Source organism: Bubalus kerabau, chromosome 4 (genome assembly GCF_029407905.1).
Source record: "Bubalus kerabau isolate K-KA32 ecotype Philippines breed swamp buffalo chromosome 4, PCC_UOA_SB_1v2, whole genome shotgun sequence".
In the NCBI taxonomy this organism is placed as follows: domain Eukaryota; kingdom Metazoa; phylum Chordata; class Mammalia; order Artiodactyla; family Bovidae; genus Bubalus; species Bubalus kerabau.
In genome coordinates, this window is record NC_073627.1 from 171,367,643 (window position 1) to 171,386,391 (window position 18,749).

The 18,749-nt window shown below is 45.3% G+C and overlaps 1 protein-coding gene and 1 non-coding gene across 2 annotated transcripts in view; one reads left to right on the top strand and one right to left on the bottom strand.

Annotated features, from left to right (window-relative positions):
- Window positions 1-6,647, bottom strand: part of SUSD1 (sushi domain containing 1) — a 135,696-nt gene extending 129,049 nt beyond the window's left edge. Inside the window, exon 1 of the mRNA XM_055579321.1 lies at window positions 5,979-6,647. Coding sequence (XP_055435296.1) covers window positions 5,979-6,087 — 109 coding nt within the window. The 5' untranslated portion in view covers window positions 6,088-6,647. The remainder of the gene's footprint in view (window positions 1-5,978) is intronic.
- A 10,926-nt stretch (window positions 6,648-17,573) lies between these two features.
- On the top strand, window positions 17,574-17,680 carry LOC129651852 (U6 spliceosomal RNA). Its single transcript, XR_008714359.1, has one exon. It is a non-coding gene; the product is annotated as a U6 spliceosomal RNA (small nuclear RNA).
- The last annotated feature ends 1,069 nt before the right edge of the window (window positions 17,681-18,749 follow it).

The window sequence follows — 18,749 nt, forward strand, 5'->3', positions numbered from 1 at the left end:
TGCATGGTGTACTCTGCATAGAAGTTAAATAAGAAGGGTGACAATATACAGCCTCGACGTACTCCTTTCCCGATTTGGAACCAGTGTGTTGTTCCATGTCTGGTTCTAACTGTTGCTTCTTGACCTGCATACAGGTTTCTCAGGAGGCAAGTGAGGTGGTCTGGTATTCCCATCTCTTTGAGAATTTTCCACAGTGTGTTGTGATCCGCACAGTCAAAGGCTGTGTGGAGCATCTTGGATGACAGTTAAATATAATTTAGCAATGTTACCAGTGACAGACTGAAAATACAAATGGACAATGGCTAGATCATACATAAAAACAGAACTCTGACCTACAACCTGCAACCACTGGTCTAGTAAGTCAAACCACCTCTGTAACGGCCAAGTGATCAGGATTTAATCAGTATTGGCCAGTTTCCCTAATATTTGCCCATGCCTCAAACTTAGGGCCAATCAGAGAAAGCCAAATACACTCCCCTAACCAATTGGATGCCGGCCATTAGAGGGAAGCCATCTCCAGCTTCCCCATGGCAACATCCTCCAGCCAACGGGGGCACACCTGAAGACTTCCCTTTTCCACTGTCAAACTGTGACACTCCCCAGCCTGTCTTTGAGTCTCTGACAAACATAAGAGATGATGGCTGACTCTCTTGCTAGAGGAAGCTCTATATAAACCGCCTTTGCCTATTCTCATGGAGTAGTCTTCATTTATTTCCATACCAGATTCCGAATACAAGCCACAGTCCCTACTCACAAGGACCTCTCACACTAGTAAACAATTACACTGCAATATGGCGTAAGCGTATAGGGCAAAGGTATTATATAGATATGTATGTGTACATATGTGTATGTATAGATACTTCCTTAAGTGTGTAGTGTCCCACACAATATAGCACAGAGGCATGTGTGTGGTGTCTCTGGTGCTGCAAAGGGAACTGGAAAACTCCAAGGGGCCTCCAAGAAGGAGGACAATTGGGCTGGTTTTGAAAACTGCACACCACTCACTAAGTAGCCAGCTGTAGGGGAAGGCAAGAGCAGGTCTCCATTCTTCTCCTTCCTTCCCCTCTCCTTATGAAGATTTCCACTTGTAGACCACCTTTGCTTTTCGACCTTCTCCAGTAACTCTCATTTTTTTTTTTACATTTTCAGTTTCTCACTCTACTGGATAATTCATCTCATTCTAAAATGTGTTAGATGTACTGATGAACCTCTTTCCAGTGCAGGAATACTGACACAGATGTAGAGAACAGATGTGGACACAGGAGGGAGGGGAAGATGGGATGAGTAGGGAAATTAGGATTGACATATGTACACTACCATGTGTAAAACAGATAGCTAGTGAGAAGCTGCTATAAAGCTTAAGACGCTCAGCTCACGCTCTGTGATGACCTAGAGGGACGGGAGTGGGGCGGAGGTCTATGGGGGAGGGGATATATGCATACATACAGCTGATTCACTTCATTATCCTAAGGTAATTACAGTCCAATAAAAATAGAAATAAAATGTGCTGGAGACAGCTTTACCACTGTTCTCCTGGCCAAAAAAAAGAGAATATCTTGCACTGACCTGGCCAGCCCAACTGAACACAATCTCCTATTTGCTTTGATCTTCTTTAAAGAGTATCTACTCTGTAGACAAGGTCCTGCATTCATTTGAGCCCTCTGCATCTGGCTCTCACTCTCACTGCTCAGCTAGCTCTGGCTCCCACTGACAGAGTCACCAAAACTAAAGACTTGTTCTCAGTCTCCACGCCCTTGGCTCCCATTCTCCTGGTTTCCTCAATGCTCTTCTAGTTCAGTTTTCCTTTGACCTATGTGGGCGCTGCTCCTTCTCCTCCACAGGTACCATTTGAACTTAGTCTTTCCAAGAATCTGTCCTCAAAGGCTACTAAACACATCAAAAGAAGCTCAACGTCACTCACTATTAGAGAAGTGCAAATCAAAACTACAATGACATATCACCTCATACTGGTCAGAATGGTCATCATCAAAAAAATCTACCAATAGTGAATGCTGGAGAGGGTGTGGAGAAAAGGGAACCCCCTTGCACTGTTGGTGGGAATGTAAATTGATACAGCCACTATGGAAGATGGTATGGAGACTTCTTTAAAAACTACAAATAAAACTACCATATGATCCAACAACCCCACTACTGGGCATACACCCTGAGAAAACCATAAATGAAAAAGACACATGTACTCCACTGTTCATTGCAACACTATTTACAATAGCTAGGACAGGGAAGCAACCTAGGTGTCCATCAACAGATGGATGAAAAAGCTGTGGTACATATATACAATGGAATATTACTCAGCCATAAAAAGGAACACATTTGAGTCAGTGCTAATTAGGTGGATGAACCTAGAGCCTATTATACAGAGTGAAGTAAGTCAGAAAGAGAAAAGCAAATATCGTATATTAACACATATTGATGGAACCTAGAAAAACGGTACTGATGAATAGGTTATTTGCAGGGTAGCAGTAGAGATGCAAAAATAGAACAGACTTATGGACACATATATGGATAGGAAGAAGAGGGTGGGACGAACGGAGAGAGTAGCGTGGAAACATATACACTAACATATGTAAAGTAGATAGCCAGTGGGAATCTGCTGTATGACTCAGAGAATTCAAACTGGGGCTCTGTGACAACCTAGAGGGGTGGGATGTGGCAGGAGGTGGAATGGAGGCTCGCAAGGAAGGGAACATCCATGTTGATGTATGGAAGAAATCAACAGAATATTGTGATTATCCTTCAATTAAAAATAAATAATGAAAAAATTGGAAAAAAACAAAAACCAAAAAGAATCTGTCCTTGGTCCTCTTAGTCTTATCAGCCTCAAGGCTTCAAGTGACCACTGAGTCACCATCACTGCAGACACTTACTGTCCACCGTCTCAGTTCCCTGTTGATTTCATCTCTCCAAATTCCTAACATCACCTCAAATTCAGGATCTCCAAAACAACAAAGCATCTTTCTTCCCAAATCTTTTTTTGTCCTCCTATAGAACCATATATGAAAGTGGCACCATAAAGAAGACTGAGGGCCGAAGAACTGATGCGTTCGAACTGTAGTGTTGGAGAAGACTTTTGAGAGTCCCTTGGACTGCAAGGAGATCCAACCAGTCAATCCTAAAGGAGATCAACCCTGAATATTCATTGGAAGGACTGATGCTGAAGCTGAAACTCCAAAACTTTGGCCGCCTGATGTGAAGAGCTGACTCATTGAAAAAGACCCTAAGGCTGGGAAAAACTGAGGGCTGGAGGAGAAGGAGGGTACAGAGGATAAGATGGTTGGATAGCATCACCAACTCAGTGGACATTAGTTTGAGCAAACTCCGGGAAATAGTGAGGACATGGAAGCCCGGTGTGCTGCAGTCCATGGGGTCAACAAACAGTCAAACATGACTTAGCAACTGAACAGCAATGGAACCATATGGGGCTTCTCAGGTAGCACCAGTGGTAAAGAGCCTGCCTGCCCAATGCAGGAGATGCAGAGAGGCGGGTTCAATCCTTGGGTCATGAAGATCCCTGGAGCGGGAAATGGCAACCCACTCCAGGGAAATCAGGCAAGAAACCTGGTGGGCTACAGTCCACGGGGTCGCAAAGAGTAGGACATGACGGAGCACTATAGCACTATAGAACCATATACCAAATCAACCCGCCCCAAACCTGTAGTGTTCCATCTTCCCTCTTTGGTTCCCTTGAACCTTAACATCTGTCATTAAGTCCTTCCCTTTCCACCTTATCATCTACACACAGTCCTCATTTCCTGCTGTTATGACTGTGGGGCCAAGAGTCAGGGCTTTTAGAACAGATGTAACAACTTCCTCAACAGCCTGTAAGCCTCCAGTCAGTTCCCACACTGTCTACCACAAGGAAACCTGCCCTTGATCACACCAGGTTCTCCACGGTTGTAAAGGATGGGAAAATGCTGACATAGGGAGAGGAGGCTCAACCTCAACCCTGACTTCCATTTCCCAAGATTCACACCACAGCAGTTAAGCAGTTGCAGATGGCTGGGCTTATGTAGTTACTTCGGTCAACATCTGAGCCCAGCAAGTCAATGGGAACACAGCGGACAGTTTCCAAGGCTACTGTCTTCACATAGAGATTCTGAAGTATGCTCCAAGCATCTGCAAGCTTTTAGCTACACTGCTGTGGGAGACCAAGTTAGAGAAGGAAGTTAGAAAGCCCATCAGAGCATCTGATGTTAAAAAAAGGGGGGGGGCACTTCAGAAGATTCGCCAACCAAGAAAAATACCATCCGGGGATAGTGAAAGTCCCAAGGTGAAGAGAATTGGGGGGAACAAGAGTAGGAGCCACAGAGTCTCTGAGCATCTCCTTACATGGTATTTGCCATCCACTACAGGATGACTGTTTGATTTACTTCACTTCACTTCACTTCACAGGATGACTGTTTCATTTTATTAGGGAAGCTAGACGCTTTCCTTATACCTCTTTTTTCGGCTGCACTGCCTGGCATGTGGGATCTTAGTTCCCCAGTCAGGGGTTGAATCCATGCCCTCTGTTGTGGAAGCGTGGAGTCTTACCCACTGGACCAACAGAAGAGTCTCCCCTGTACCATTTTTTATATCACTCACTCCCTGTACTAAACCTGCAGTGATTATCAATGGCTCCTCACTGCCCAGAAACATCTAAGTCTGAATGCCTGAGTCTGCCAACTACAACGCACTGCCTTCTGGTGAAATCCAACCTGCTGTTCTGCCCCCATTTTCCACCCACCTTCTACACTTCTACACGGAAATGCAGACCCTGTGCTTTTGTGCCTCCACGTGCTTTCTTACTTTGTCCCCTCCATCTGGGATTCATTCATCCACTCATTCATTCTCAGTGGAGAGCTGACTGTGCCCTCTGCGATGAGCTGGGATGCCTTTTCCTCAGCTTCCCATATCGAATATTATACTTGTTTTGGCCCCATTTAAGGGTCACCTCATCCACGGTGCCACCGGATTCCCTTATTCAGATGTAGTCTCTCCCTCTTCTGACCATTCAACTTTTCAGAGCACTGATGGGGTTCTAGGGCTTACCTGGTGGCTCAGGCAGTAAAGAATCTGCCTGTAATGCAGGAGACCAGGGTTCGATCCCTGAGTTGGGAGGATTCCCCTGGAGAAGGAACTGGCAACCCACTCCCTGGAGAATTTCATGACCAGAGGAGCCTGGCAAGCTACTACTCCAACTGCCTGGAAATGGATTATTTGCTTGTGTCTTCTCCAGAATGGGCTTCCTGGTGACTCAGACATAAAGAATCTGCCTGCAATGAGGGAGACCTGGGTTCCATCCCTGGGTTGGGAAGATCCCCTGGAGGAGGGCATGGCAACCCACTCCAGTATTCTTGCCTGGAGAATCCCATGGACAGAGGAGCCAGGCCGGCTACAGTTCATGGGGTGGCAAAGAGTCGGACACGACTATGAGGTCAATGAGGGCCAGCACTGGGACCTCACATCCTTCTCAGGAAAACTATTCAAGGACCATTCATCTGTTAAATGAATCAACTGATTAATGAGTGCTTTATTCCCATAAACTTCCTTACACTTCTTTATCACCATATTAGCACCCGGTTCTTCATCAAATGTCAAAAATTAAAAGGCAGGAAGAAAACTGCTCCAGGGTCAAGAATTTGTCGCGCAAAAGCCACAGCGGGGCCGGAAGCGTGACAGTGCAGGCGGAACGCCCTTCCACGCCCTCTCGCGCCGGGCGCGGCTCTCCCAGGGGGCGCCCCCACCCCCCGCTCGCGCCCAGCCCCCGCTCGCGTCAGATCCCCGGGGGGCGCGGACCCGGCCGCAGGGCACTCAGCTCCCCGCAGCCCCTGTGCGGGGGCGGGGAAGACAGCCGGGGAAGCCCACCAGTATCTCGGAGCCCCGCCCTCCCGATCTCCGACCTGAGCCCCACTCCCGGCTCCGCGCCAGCCCGGCCCAGGGGCGGGGGAGCGCCGCGCCCGCTCCGCGCCCGCACTCACCGTCCTGGCTCCACGCTCGGGGCGCGCCTCGGGCTAGGCTGAGCAGCAGCAGCAGCGGCAGCAGCAGGCGGCCTAGCGGAATGCCGACGCCCCAGGGTCCCCTGGCCATGCCGCCGCCGCCTCCTTCCCGGCGCGCCTGGACTCCTCCTGCGGCCCCGAGGCGCCGAGATAAGGCGGCTGGCGCCCCGGGGAGGGGACCTGGCTGGGCGCTTCCGGCGCCGCACGGGGGAGCGGAGGGTGCAGCGGGGTCCCGGGCTTGGGGAGCGGCGCGCGGGCCCTTCCTCCCCAGCAGGCCCGCGCCCCGGAGAATGCTCCTTCAGGCAATCGCTCCTGCACCGGCTGTGCACCTGCTGCGCGCCGGGCGCTGAGGGCCCAGGGACACCCGGCGGGCCCGGCCTAGTGACACCCCGAACGTAGAGTTCCCGACTGCCCGGGAGAAAACGTGTCCCGTGCCCTAAGCCTGTGGAACGATCGCGGGATCCTAGGGGCTCAGGGAGGCACTCCCGGGGTGGCAAAGGAAGAGGGGTGAGGGGCAGAAGGAACAGGAGCTGAAAGAGAGCTGGGTGAGGTGGCTGGAGCTCCAAGGGCGAGAAGCCCGTCGGTCCAGGGCACCCTGGCGACAGGCTTGACCAGGCGACAAGACCGTCAGTGGCTTCAGAGCTGGTAGGACTTCCTGCTACTCCGGGGACAGTCAGCTTGGGGCGTCAGAGAGGCTTCAGGAAGATGTAAGCGAAGACCTGGGGGTGAGAAGGGCCCAGAGAAGAATCTAAGCGGTGAGAGGCGTGGGGCTAGACTAGAGAGCGCGCATTCTAGAAATGGGGAGACCTCCTTAGAGGGAGAACGGACAGTTGGACAGAGGCAGTGAGCTGCGGAGATAAAGAAGAACTCATAAACCCAGGAAAGGAGGTTGCTGAGAAGCCGTCACCGGGATCTCATCAGGAAAGTCTCCCCGGATTGGCTCTGTAGGACTGGGAAATTGGCCCGGGAGGCAGGGAGCCCGCCCAGAGCTGGTTCAGAGATCCAGGCAGGAGAGGACACGACCCGGAGCGGAGCAGTGGCTCTGAGTGTGGAGAGAATGAGCGGAGCAGTGGCTCTGAGTGTGGAGGGAAGTAACAAGTGAGAGTAGTATTGGGTGGAATCCACTGGATCTTATGAGTAGTGGACTGTGGTGGACAAGCAAAGAGAAATTACAGATGTCACCGAAACTTTCGGTTTGGGCAGCTGGGTTGATGGCGGTGGGAGTCACACAAAGGGGGTTGTGGCAAGCTGGGATAGGGAGAGGCTGGCTGCAGGGAAAGAAAAAATAAGTTCCAGTTGAACGTTTTCAGCTTGAGGTGTCCGTTTTTAGGTGTCTGTGGAGCACCCCCAAGAGCAGCGGCCCCCTCCACTTCTTCACCCATATCCTCACTGGCTTTGTCTCTGTGCCATGGGCTTGCTCTCACCCTAACCACCCAGGACCACACCCATATAAGGGTTCAACTTGCTGTGCAGCCTTAAAAAGAAGTGGTTAAAAATAAACTTCCTAGGCCCTTTGCATCAGGCTTCCTTGCTAATTATTCTTTGCTCAGCAAAGATAAGAGCCTGCTTTGGGGAGTACTATGGACAGGGCAGGTAGTGCAAGCTATCTCCTATTATTTAGACAGTGCCTTTAAGCTCCACTTTCCATGAACTTTGAAATCATGTCATTGTTTCAACAAAAATACATTCAGGACATTTTCACCAACCTGTACCTCTTCTTCTCTGCCATGCTCCCATGCCAAAAAAATACATACATTTTAATACATTTGTGTACATGTGTTTATAAATATGTGTATGTGTAGAGGTTATTGTGTTTGTGCTTAGTCACTCAGTCGGGTCCAACTCTTTGCGACTCCATGGGCTGTAAACCCCACCCCCTCTTCCCCAGGCTCCTCTGTCCATGGAGATTCTCCAGGCAAGAATACTGGAGTGGGTTGCCATGCCTTCCTCCAGGGATCTTCCCAACCCAGGAATGAACCCCAGGTCTCCCACATTGCAAGCAGATTCTTTCCCATATGAGCCACCAGGGAAGCCATATACATTTTTAATTGGTGATGTCAGGGAAAAAATATCCAAAACTTGGAAATGGACAACAGATTACTGGGTGTCTTTTCAATGGGGTCTTAGGTGTTCTGTAGTAGTCCTTCTGAAGATTATTTTATTCTAGAGGGTTGTGCACCATTTGGGGTTTTTTTAATTTTTTTTTTTATCTTTTGGCTGAGTCTCGTGGCATGTAAAATCTTAGCTCCCCAAACCTGTGTCTCCTGAATTGGAAGCTTGGAGTCTTTCTAAATTTTGAAAATTTTATGTTAGTAACAATACATGATGCACTTATATCCTACATTAGATTGTGTGACTTTCATCAGTTCTTTTTATTGGCTCATTTTTTGTTTTCAAACAAATATTTTTTGTAAAAACAAACTACATCCTACCCAATGGTAAGTTCATGGAGTCACACAATGAAAAATTATCTTATCAGTACTTGTCTCTAGAATTAAAAGAGAATATTGAACCAGTGTTAATTAATTTTGGCAGTGAGATTATTACCAAGAAAATATTTAGCTTAAGAAAAGCGTTCTTCTTTTAAGAGAGCACAGTCAGTACACTACTGTCTTCTAAAAGAGAATTTACTGAGAACCTTTTTTCCCATGATATCAAGATTTTAATGACTTCATCCAAGAAAAAAATGACTTTGGGTTTCAAGATGGCATCATAAATTCTGAAAGAGCTCTCTCTTCTATCTCCTAAATTCCAGTAAAATATAAAATGTCCAGAGAGATACACACCCGATTAAGTATGCAGTAGTGCTTTCAAACAGGAAAAAATGACATCAGTGAACCAGATAGCTTTGAAAACTGTGTTGGATTAGATTTGCCACATGGCCTCCACAAAAATGTCCACTAAAAGAGATGGGAGATAAAGGCGAAAATTTTTTAAATACATGTGATTAAAAAATTTTTTTAATTATATGCATAGCTTTTGTACATATTAATATAATGTACAGATATTATAATATTTTCAAATTTACTCCAGTACCAACATGTAAGAATTGTTGGAAAAAAATGAAAAGTACACTTCTTCCTAGTTCAAAGCATTTTATTTTCCTCATCTGTGTACATATTGTTCACTATAATCTGCTCCTTCTTCACGCTTCAGGCCACCAAATGCCAGTTTCCTGGCTCTCCAGAAAAACTATCATTTTCCACACTTAAAAAAACACTTTAAACTTCTCTTTAAAAAGTTTTTTACAGTAATTTACTCATCAGTGAGCCTTCATATAATTAATGAAATATTTAAATCCTACCTAAAATATTGAGGTTTACTGACCAATATTGTGGAAGTGATCTTAAGGGACATCAAGCAGTCTCCGGTGCATAATCCAGACAGCTTCCTAACTTATTCCTGTTTCCCATCATCGAAGTCTAAGAAATACTGAAGTCTATTTTAATACATCTTGCTACACAATCAAAACATTCTTTGACAACCAAGAATGCCCATGTTCACAGCAGCATTATTCACATGAGCCAGAGGATGGAAGCAATCCAAATGTCCATGAAAGGATGGGTGGATAAACAAAATGTAGTAGAGACATACAATGGAATATTATTTCACCTTAAAATGGAAGTAGGGACTTCCCTGGCCATCCAGTGGTTAAGACTTTGCCTTCCAATGCAGGAAATAAGGCTTTGATCCCTGGTGGAGGAACTAAGATCCCACATGGCTGAAGTTTTGGCAAAAAAATAATAATAATAATAATAATAAGATTTTTAAAAAATGAAGCAGAAGCAATATTGTAAAAAATTCAATAAAGACTTTAAAAACGGTCCACATTAAAAAAAAATCTTAGGAAAAGGAAGTAAATTCTGACATATGCTACATTGTAGATGAAACTTGAGGACATTATGCTAAGTGAAATAAGCCAGTTAAAAAAGGGTAAGTACTATAAGTTCAACATTCAGAAAACAAAGATCATGGCATCCAGTCCCATCACTTCATGGGAAATAGATGGGGAAACAGTATCAGACTTTATTTTTTTGGGCTCCAAAATCACTGCAGATGGTGACTGCAGCCATGAAATTAAAAGACACTTACTCCTTGGAAGGAAAGTTATGACCAACCTAGATAGCATATTCAAAAGCAGAGACATTACTTTGCCAACAAAGGTCTGTCTAGTCAAGGCTATGGTTTTTCCTGTGGTCATGTATGGATGTGAGAGTTGGACTGTGAAGAAGGCTGAGCGCCGAAGAATTGATGCTTTTGAATTGTGGTGTTGGAGAAGACTCTTGAGAGTCCCTTGGACTGCAAGGAGATCCAACCAGTCCATTCTGAAGGAGATCAGCCCTGGGATTTCTTTGGAGGGAATGATGCTGAAGCTGAAACTCCAGTACTTTGGCCACCTCATGAGAAGAGTTGACTCATTGGAAAAGACTTGATGCTGGGAGGGATTGGGGGCAGGAGGAGAAGGGGACGACAAAGGATGAGATGGCTGGATGGCATCACTGACTCGATGGACGTGAGTCTGAGTGAACTCCGGGAGTTGGTGATGGACAGGGAGGCCTGGCGTGCTGCGATTCATGAAGTTGCAGAGAGTCAGACACGACTGAGCAACTGAACTGAACTATTAGTTTCCACTTAAATAAGGTGGAAAATTCATAGAGACAGAAGTAGGAGTTTGGAGAAGAGGGAAATGAGAACTTGATGTTTAATTAGTAGAGAGTTTCACTTTTGCAAGATGAAAAATTCTGTGGGTGGATGGTGGTGATGGTTGCAAACAAGATGAATGTACTTAATGCCACCGAGCTGTACATTTAAACATGATGGAAATGATTTTTAAAAGTCAATGAGAAAAAAATGTGGGTACCTATTTTTATTTTACCAGGCAGGCGCTAACATATAGGACTCCCCCCCATTAACTTTGGATCTTGACAAATCAGAATTATAGGAAAGATCCCTTGGAAAGCCCCATCCCCCAATCCCTGAGACATAAATGGATGGGATTCCTAGAGAGCCCTGAGCGGCCTGTGAGGCAGGCAGGAGTGTGGAGAGGAGAAGTATGGGCAGATGGAAAGTGAACACTGGTTCTAGTGTCTCTAGCATTTCCCCCCAGGCTGCTCTTCAGCGTGTCTCCTTAGAATATACACTTGATCTTAGCCAAAAGGCCGAGAAGCGATTCCTTAGAATATAAAGCTTGGTGTTTGCCTGGTGGGTTCTCATCCCGACATGACACAGAGCCAGAAGGAAAAGGGAGGCAGGGAGGTTGGATACCAAATATCTTGGAACTTTCCTGGAAAAATCCCTTGCTTGGTCATCACACTCCTAACCAGAAATGACTTACTGCTTTTTCCAGAGGCTGGCTTGGGAATACTAGCAGGCCTGCAAATTGTAAATAAATTGCTTATCTGTGGGTATTTCAGGAGTGGTTTGAATATGTAATTGTAATGAGTTTGATAAGCTTCGGTGTTGAATTTATTGCTTGAAGTTGGCATTAACTTGCAAATGATTTAAATATTTGAAGCCTCTGAATTACACTGGCTGAAAAACTGTGAGTGCTTGAAAACGATAAAAGTGAGCCCCCTCTGTAACACCACACTCCACGGTCACACACATTTCTCACACACATCTATCCCTAGCTGACATGACCTCTGAGAACACCGCCAGGCTACCTCTAAGAGGCCACATTGACCCTCCCAGGATGGAGTCAACCTCTTAAGCAGATTTGTCCAGACCGATAGCAGGAACCTGTCTCTATGGAGAAAAGTCCTGCTGCTGACCATCTCTAAGTCAAGTGCAGGTAAACTTGTCATTCTTAGAAGCTCAATGACTCTCAGACACTTCATTGCGATGGGAGAAACAGCAAGCGGGATTATCCTGCCTTCCTCCACATGCCTCTCCCTCCCCCGAACACACACACAAACCAAACATCCTACCTGCAGTTAGTTTGTGGAGCTTGGGCAACAAATAGACTATTGGCTGTTACATCTGACGGTGCTAGAAGCCATCCGGACACCAGGGTTCTCAGAAAAGCAAAGCAGACATGGGTGGGAAGGGATGACTCAGCAGAGCAGTGGCCCCTCCCCACTTTACACTGGTAAGTGTACTCTTACAGAAGATTTGGAATTTTTTAAAAATGTGGACCATTTTTAAAGTCTTTATTGAGTTTGTTATAATATCGCTTAATGTTTTATGTTTTGGTTTTTGGCCTCAAGGCATATGAGATCTTAATTCCTCAACCAGGCATCCAACCTGCACCTCCTGTATTGGAAGGCAAAGTCTTAACCACTGGATCACCAGGGAAGGCCCTGGAAGATGTGGATTTGGAAGCAAACTTCAGACATTCCAGCTGAAGCTCAGAGAGCAGCTGGCATAGTATTGGCCCATCCTTGCCCCTTCCCCCTCCCCTTGGTAGCAGGGGTAACACAAGCAAGACTAGGGCTCTGCCACCCAGTCTCTCTCTCTCTCTCTCTTTCTCTCTCTCTCTCTCTCTGTCTCTCTCTCTCTCATACACACACACACACACACACACACACACACACACACACACAGAGTCACCTGCTTCACAAGTGGAAGCCTCAGCTGTTGGTATGTTTGTTCCACAAACCCCAAAAGGAAGCCTGCTGACAGCCCATTTCCGGACCAAGAATCGGCCTGAGGACCCTTGCAGGCACCCACAGCCCTGAGAAGTGGGGCGCATCTAACCATGACTGACACAGTTGCTGAGGAAGCTCACAACAGCTCTGAAGGCTGATGGAGCTATGCCTTGCTTAATGAGAACCAGCCAACAGTGAAGACCCATCACTGACCTTAGCAAATAGTACAATCTTTAAAATAGAAATACTGTACTCAATTATTTTGCAATGGGCTTAGCCACAGGTTTTACTGATTTCTTTGCTGAGTTTTGTGCCCTGTGGCTTCCTATTTCACCCTCCTGCTCCTCCTCTTCCTCCTTCTTCAGCTTCTAGTACATCTGAGTATCTCTTTCAGAAAGTGGTTCCTGGATGGTAAACTTTCAGAATGTTTGCATGTCCAAATATATCTTGATTTTTGTTCCCATCATTTATTTACTTAAAGATTAACTGAGTTGAGAATTCTGAATTCACAATAATTAAATGATAGGGTAACAGCATCTAGAAGCTGGGTTCAAAAGAATCTTTTCTTAGAATTTTGTCTTCTGTATTAGCGTTGCTGATGAGAACCACAGACTGATTTGATTCCTTCCAGGTAATGTGTCTCTAGTGCTGCTCAACCCAAGCTTTGGGGGTTTTCTGTCTATCCTTGGAATTCAGAAATTTCATGAGGATGTAGTTTTTCATCATTCTCGCCCAGCCCTCATTGAACCCTTTCAATTTGTAGATTTGAGCCTTTTTTCAGCAGAGACATTTTTTTCCTTTTGATTCATTGATTCTTTTGTTCTCTTGATTCTATTTCCCTCTTCTGGAATGATGGTAGACAGCTTCTAAAAGTTTGCCTATAGCTTCCATGGCTCAGGATTTATTTTATTCTCATCATCTTCTTTGTGTTTATTCACTGAGTATGGAAGACAGCTCTTACAGTCTTTCTGTTCACAATTTCGTCTTCATTCATCCCTTTTCTGCTCTTCAGTCCATCCGTTGAAATACTTTTTTATTTCCGCATTCATGTTTTTCCCAAGCATGAATTTCCAAGAACTCTTTCTTTTTATAGAATGCCTTTATTTCTGTAAATGGAACTTCTTGACTTCCTCAAGTATACCAACTATCATATTTTAACTTTCTTTTTTTGCCCATGCCCTCATGACATGCAGGATCTGGGTTCCCTGCTGCTGCTGCTGCTGCTGCTAAGTCGCTTCAGTCGTGTCCGACTCTGTGCGACCGCAGAGACGGCAGCCCACCCGTCCCTGTGATTCTCCAGGCAAGAACACTGGAGTGGGTTGCCATTTCCTTCTCCAATGCATTAAATTGAAAAGTGAAAGTGAAGTCGCGCAGTCGTGTCCGACTCTTAGCGACCCCATGGACTGCAGCCTACCAGGCTCCTCCGTCCATGGGATTTTCCAGGCAGGAGTACTGGAGTGGGGTGCCATCTGTGCCCCCTGCAGTGAAACCTCAGAGTTTTAACCACTGGACTGCCAGGGAAGTCCCCCAACTATGGTATTTCAAAGTTCTTTGCTTTCTTGATTAACACTTTCATCAGCAGGTCGTTTGTTTATTTGTAGCATTGGATGACACTTCTGTTGGTTTTCCTCATTTGTTTCATGCTTTTTGAATGCCTGTTAGTTTTCACATGAGAGTTTCATCTATTTAGAATAAGAAGTTCGGATATATTTCCCAAGGCCAGGTGAGAATCCCTGCTTTCTTAAGAGTACATAGAGATTTGGTTTCAGTGGTCCTAGCTCTAATGGTTTTGAGGGTGGAAGGGAAAAAGTGTACACTGGCTACTTTCTCTGGCTCCAGTGCCTTCTCTGGGAGCCTCAGGTATCATTACTCTCATCTTATTTAGTAAAAAATAAGCTTTACTTAAAATTTTCACTTGGGGGAAAAAATCCAGGATCCACCACTTCTAAGGCAGGGAATGGGCGCAGATGTTTGCAGCTCATGAATTAATTACCAGCTCATCGTCCGTGGGGTCGCAGAGTTGGACACGACTGAAGCAACTTGGCGGCGGCAGCAGCACCATCATATCAGTTCCTTCTCCCTGCCCCTGATATCTCTGAACTTGAGGTTATTCTAGTGTTCCAAGTAGAAAGTTCACTGTTTTGAAGAGCCTCTCTTTCTGCTTTCGTGGGTTGTAGGTGCATCGGCTCTTTCATGCATTTATTAATCTGATCACAATCAGCTTTATATCTTACACAAATAACCTCTATTTTGGTGCTCTGATAATACCCTGCATGGATTTCCAGTTCCACTTTTAGATGATTCTGTTTTATTTTTTCCTGTCTGTTTTTGTTGTTGTTGTTTAAACTCAAGTATACTTTACATGGGATTCCCAGGTAGCACAGTAGTAACGAATCCATTTGCCAATGCAGGAGAGGCAGGAATCGCAGGTTCAATCCTTGGGTCGGGAAGATTCCCTGGAGTAGGAAATGGCAGCCCACGCTAGTATTTTTGCCTGGAAAATCCCATGGACAGAGGAGCCTGGTGAGCAACAGTCCATGGAGTCACATAGAGTCCAGACACGACTGGAGTGACTGCATACACACAAAATTTACAGTGAAATCCACCAATATTAAGTATACATTTCTACTTCCAAAGTTTCCCTATAAGTGACTTTTCAGCATTTAATTGTCTGTCCTTCCCATTAGACTCAAGGCTGTGAATGCCATATTAACCAGCTATCCTTATATCTGGAACAACTCTTGGTACCTAGCAAGTATTCTACATGTTGGAAGAAGGAAGGAGGATTGGAGTCAGTCACTGTCTGTCCTCAGTTGCCGGTGGGGGTTAACATTCAGCTCAGCTACTCATCCTTGGAGGAAGCCAATGTAGACAATCCTCAGATTAGTCACCTCCCTACATGTCTCATTTCCTGTTCATTCAAGGGATCCATGGCTCCTGGATGATCTATCCCCAGGTGACTCTCCCATAGTGACTGTCTCCTGGACTCTGATGTCACCCCACGTTGCACTGACTTGCTCCCACAGTGGTTTTCAAATGGATATGAGTGAGAAACATTGAGTCTGTGCCAAAGTGGGTAATGGCATGTATTAGCCAGTTAAAAAGATTTCTTATGCTTTGATTTTCTCTGGCAGGTTTGTGGAAGAAACCCTAAGTACTCACGGGTAATTTTTTAAAATCAAATTATTCTTTGTCATCATGGCAGTTACTTCTTATGTACATCAATAATTTGCCAATATTGCATAGTATTGGGCTGACAGGCCATAGACCTTAGACGCTCAGATAAAACACAGGTTGTCAAACATCATCTAAATCAAGTCACCTGCACCTTCCCAAACAGACTAGCTCTCCATATTACCAACTCACCAGCTGCTGTCAGAGTTGCTCTTTCCTGAGTCCCTCTGCTTCACTTCCCTGCTGCATACTACTTGGGAGACTTTTGGTTCACATGACTTCCTATGATCCAAAATGTTGAAAGCAAAACTGGAAGTTGTTGACTCCCATAATCTGAGAGGTGCACCGACAGATCTGACTTAAGGTGTGACTTGACCAAACGCCAACAGTGCCCCTGGAATCCAGTTTCTCTCTCTTAGCTCTGCTTGCTCTGTTCTTCAGGTTTTCACTGCATTCCTACATGATAGCTGCTGCAGATCAGTTCTTACAGCATTTCAGCTTCAAATCCAAAGGACAGAGAAAGCTTCTCTTCCCCAGAAGTGACACAAAAGCCTCAAAACTTTTTCTCCCTCGGGACAGAGGTACCCATAGCCACGCCATGGTCCTGGATAATAGGATCAATAAATAGCCTGGAGCTACCAGAGCTCAGCCTGAGTGTGGGGTCAGCCTCACCCAAACCCCAAGGACTGAGCCAGGAAGGAGGGATTCATGATACAGGGCAACATTTTTATCAGCAGGGTAAATGGTGCCAGGCAGCAAGAACAGTAGGTATGACTGTAACTTTGTGAGCACACTGGCTCTTCAGGACCCCTACCTTCTCAGCTTACCAGATCTGCCTTTTCACAAATCAAAGCTTATCTGAGCTGGACTCCCTCTCCTTATGGCATTCTAGGATGTAGCTTTGAGTCTCACCATTCCGGGTAACTGCTGCTGCTGCTGCTAAGTCGCTTCAGTCGTGTCCAACTCTGTGCGACCCCAGAGACGACAGCCCACCAGGCTCCCCCGTCCCTGGGATTCTCCAGGCAAGAACACTGGAGTGGGTAACACTTTGTGTTTTATTATTGTTGTTCTTGTAATCTATATCTACTTAAAGAGTTATTTATGCCCCAGACTGAACACAGTACTTGGGGAATAGTTTGACCAGTGTAGAATCAAGAGGATCTTTTCCCCACAGATCCTAATAATAAAAATCCTTGTAATAGTCTTACATTTTGTATAACTCAAGTGTACAACCTTAAATGCATACCCCTTACATTGTTGGGTGCAGTTCATTACGCTTACCTCCGGTCTTTTAGAACACAATGACTCCAGAATACCCTAGAAATGGCTTTCTAGAGACCAACTTTCCAACTTTCCTGGGAAATGAGCCTGAAGTTACCTCAGATTAGCTCCCAGGACCTGTCTAGGGTGGCCTAAGGGGGAAGTTCCAGGCAAGGAGACTCCATGACTTCCTTCAACCACCCGCCGCATTTGTAGCCTCTGCCAAGATGCAGGAAGGACTGTGGCTTCTAGACCAGTCGAGTTTTTAAGAAGCATTTCTCTGCTTTAAACAAAATCCTATGGGGGGGTGGGGGGCGGGTGGTAGTTCACATTAGGGGGCCTTTCAGCTGCCCAGAACAAGAGAGAAATCATTCAGGAGGAAGCCTTCAAACTAGACCCTAAAAGATGAGCAGATTTTCAAAAGATGAAAACAGGGACCCAAAGGAAAACACAAGACAGACAGAAAAGAGTTTTTCTCTGAGAAAAAAAAAAAATGCAAAGAAATTTGCTAAGGGTTGGAGATACTCAGAGAAGAAAGTCAGAAATTGAAAGGAGGGTGCTCGCTTTGGCAGCACATATACTAAAATTGGAGCGATACAGAGAAGATTAGCACGGCCCCTGCACAAGGATGACATGCCAATTCGTGAAGCGTTCCATATTTTTTATAGGCAAAACACTCTCCAACATACATCACAGCAGGATCCTCTATGACCCACCTCCCAGAATATTGGAAATAAAAGCAAAAATAAACAAATGGGACCTAATTAAACTTAAAAGCTTCTGCACAACAAAGGAAACTATAAGCAAGGTGAAAAGACAGCCTTCAGAATGGGAGAAAATAATAGCAAATGAAGCAACTGACAAACAACTTACCTCAAAAATATACAAGCAACTCCTACAGCTCAATTCCAGAAAAATAAATGACCCAATCAAAAAATGGGCCAAAGAACTAAATAGACATTTCTCCAAAGAAGACATACAGATGGCTAACAAACACATGAAAAGATGCTCAACATCACTCATTATCAGAGAAATGCAAATCAAAACCACTATGAGGTACCATTTCATGCCAGTCAGAACGGCTGCGATCCAAAAGTCTACAAGCAATAAATGCTGGAGAGGGTGTGGAGAAGAGGGAACCCTCTTACACTGTTGGTGGGAATGCAAACTAGTACAGCCACTATGGAGAACAGTGTGGAGATGCCTTAAAAAACTGGAAATAGAACCGCCTTATGATCCAGCAATCCCACTGCTGGGCATACACACTGAGGAAACCAGAAGGGAAAGAGACACGTGTACCCCATTGTTCATCGCAGCACTGTTTATAATAGCCAGGACATGGAAGCAACCTAGATGTCCATCAGCAGATGAATGGAAAGAAAGCCGTGGTACATATACACAATGGAGTATTACTCAGCCATTAAAAAGAATACATTTGAATCAGTTCTAATGAGGTGGATGAAACTGGAGCCTATTATACAGAGTGAAGTAAGCCAGAAAGAAAAACACCAATACAGTATACTAACGCATATATATGGAATTTAGAAAGATGGTAACAATAACCCTGTATACGAGACAGCAAAAGAGACACTGATGTATAGAACAGTCTTTTGGACTCTGTGGGAGAGGGAGAGGGTGGGATGATTTGGGAGAATGGCATTGAAATATGCATAATATCATATATGAAATGAGTCGCCAGTCCAGGTTCGATGCATGATACTGGATGCTTGGG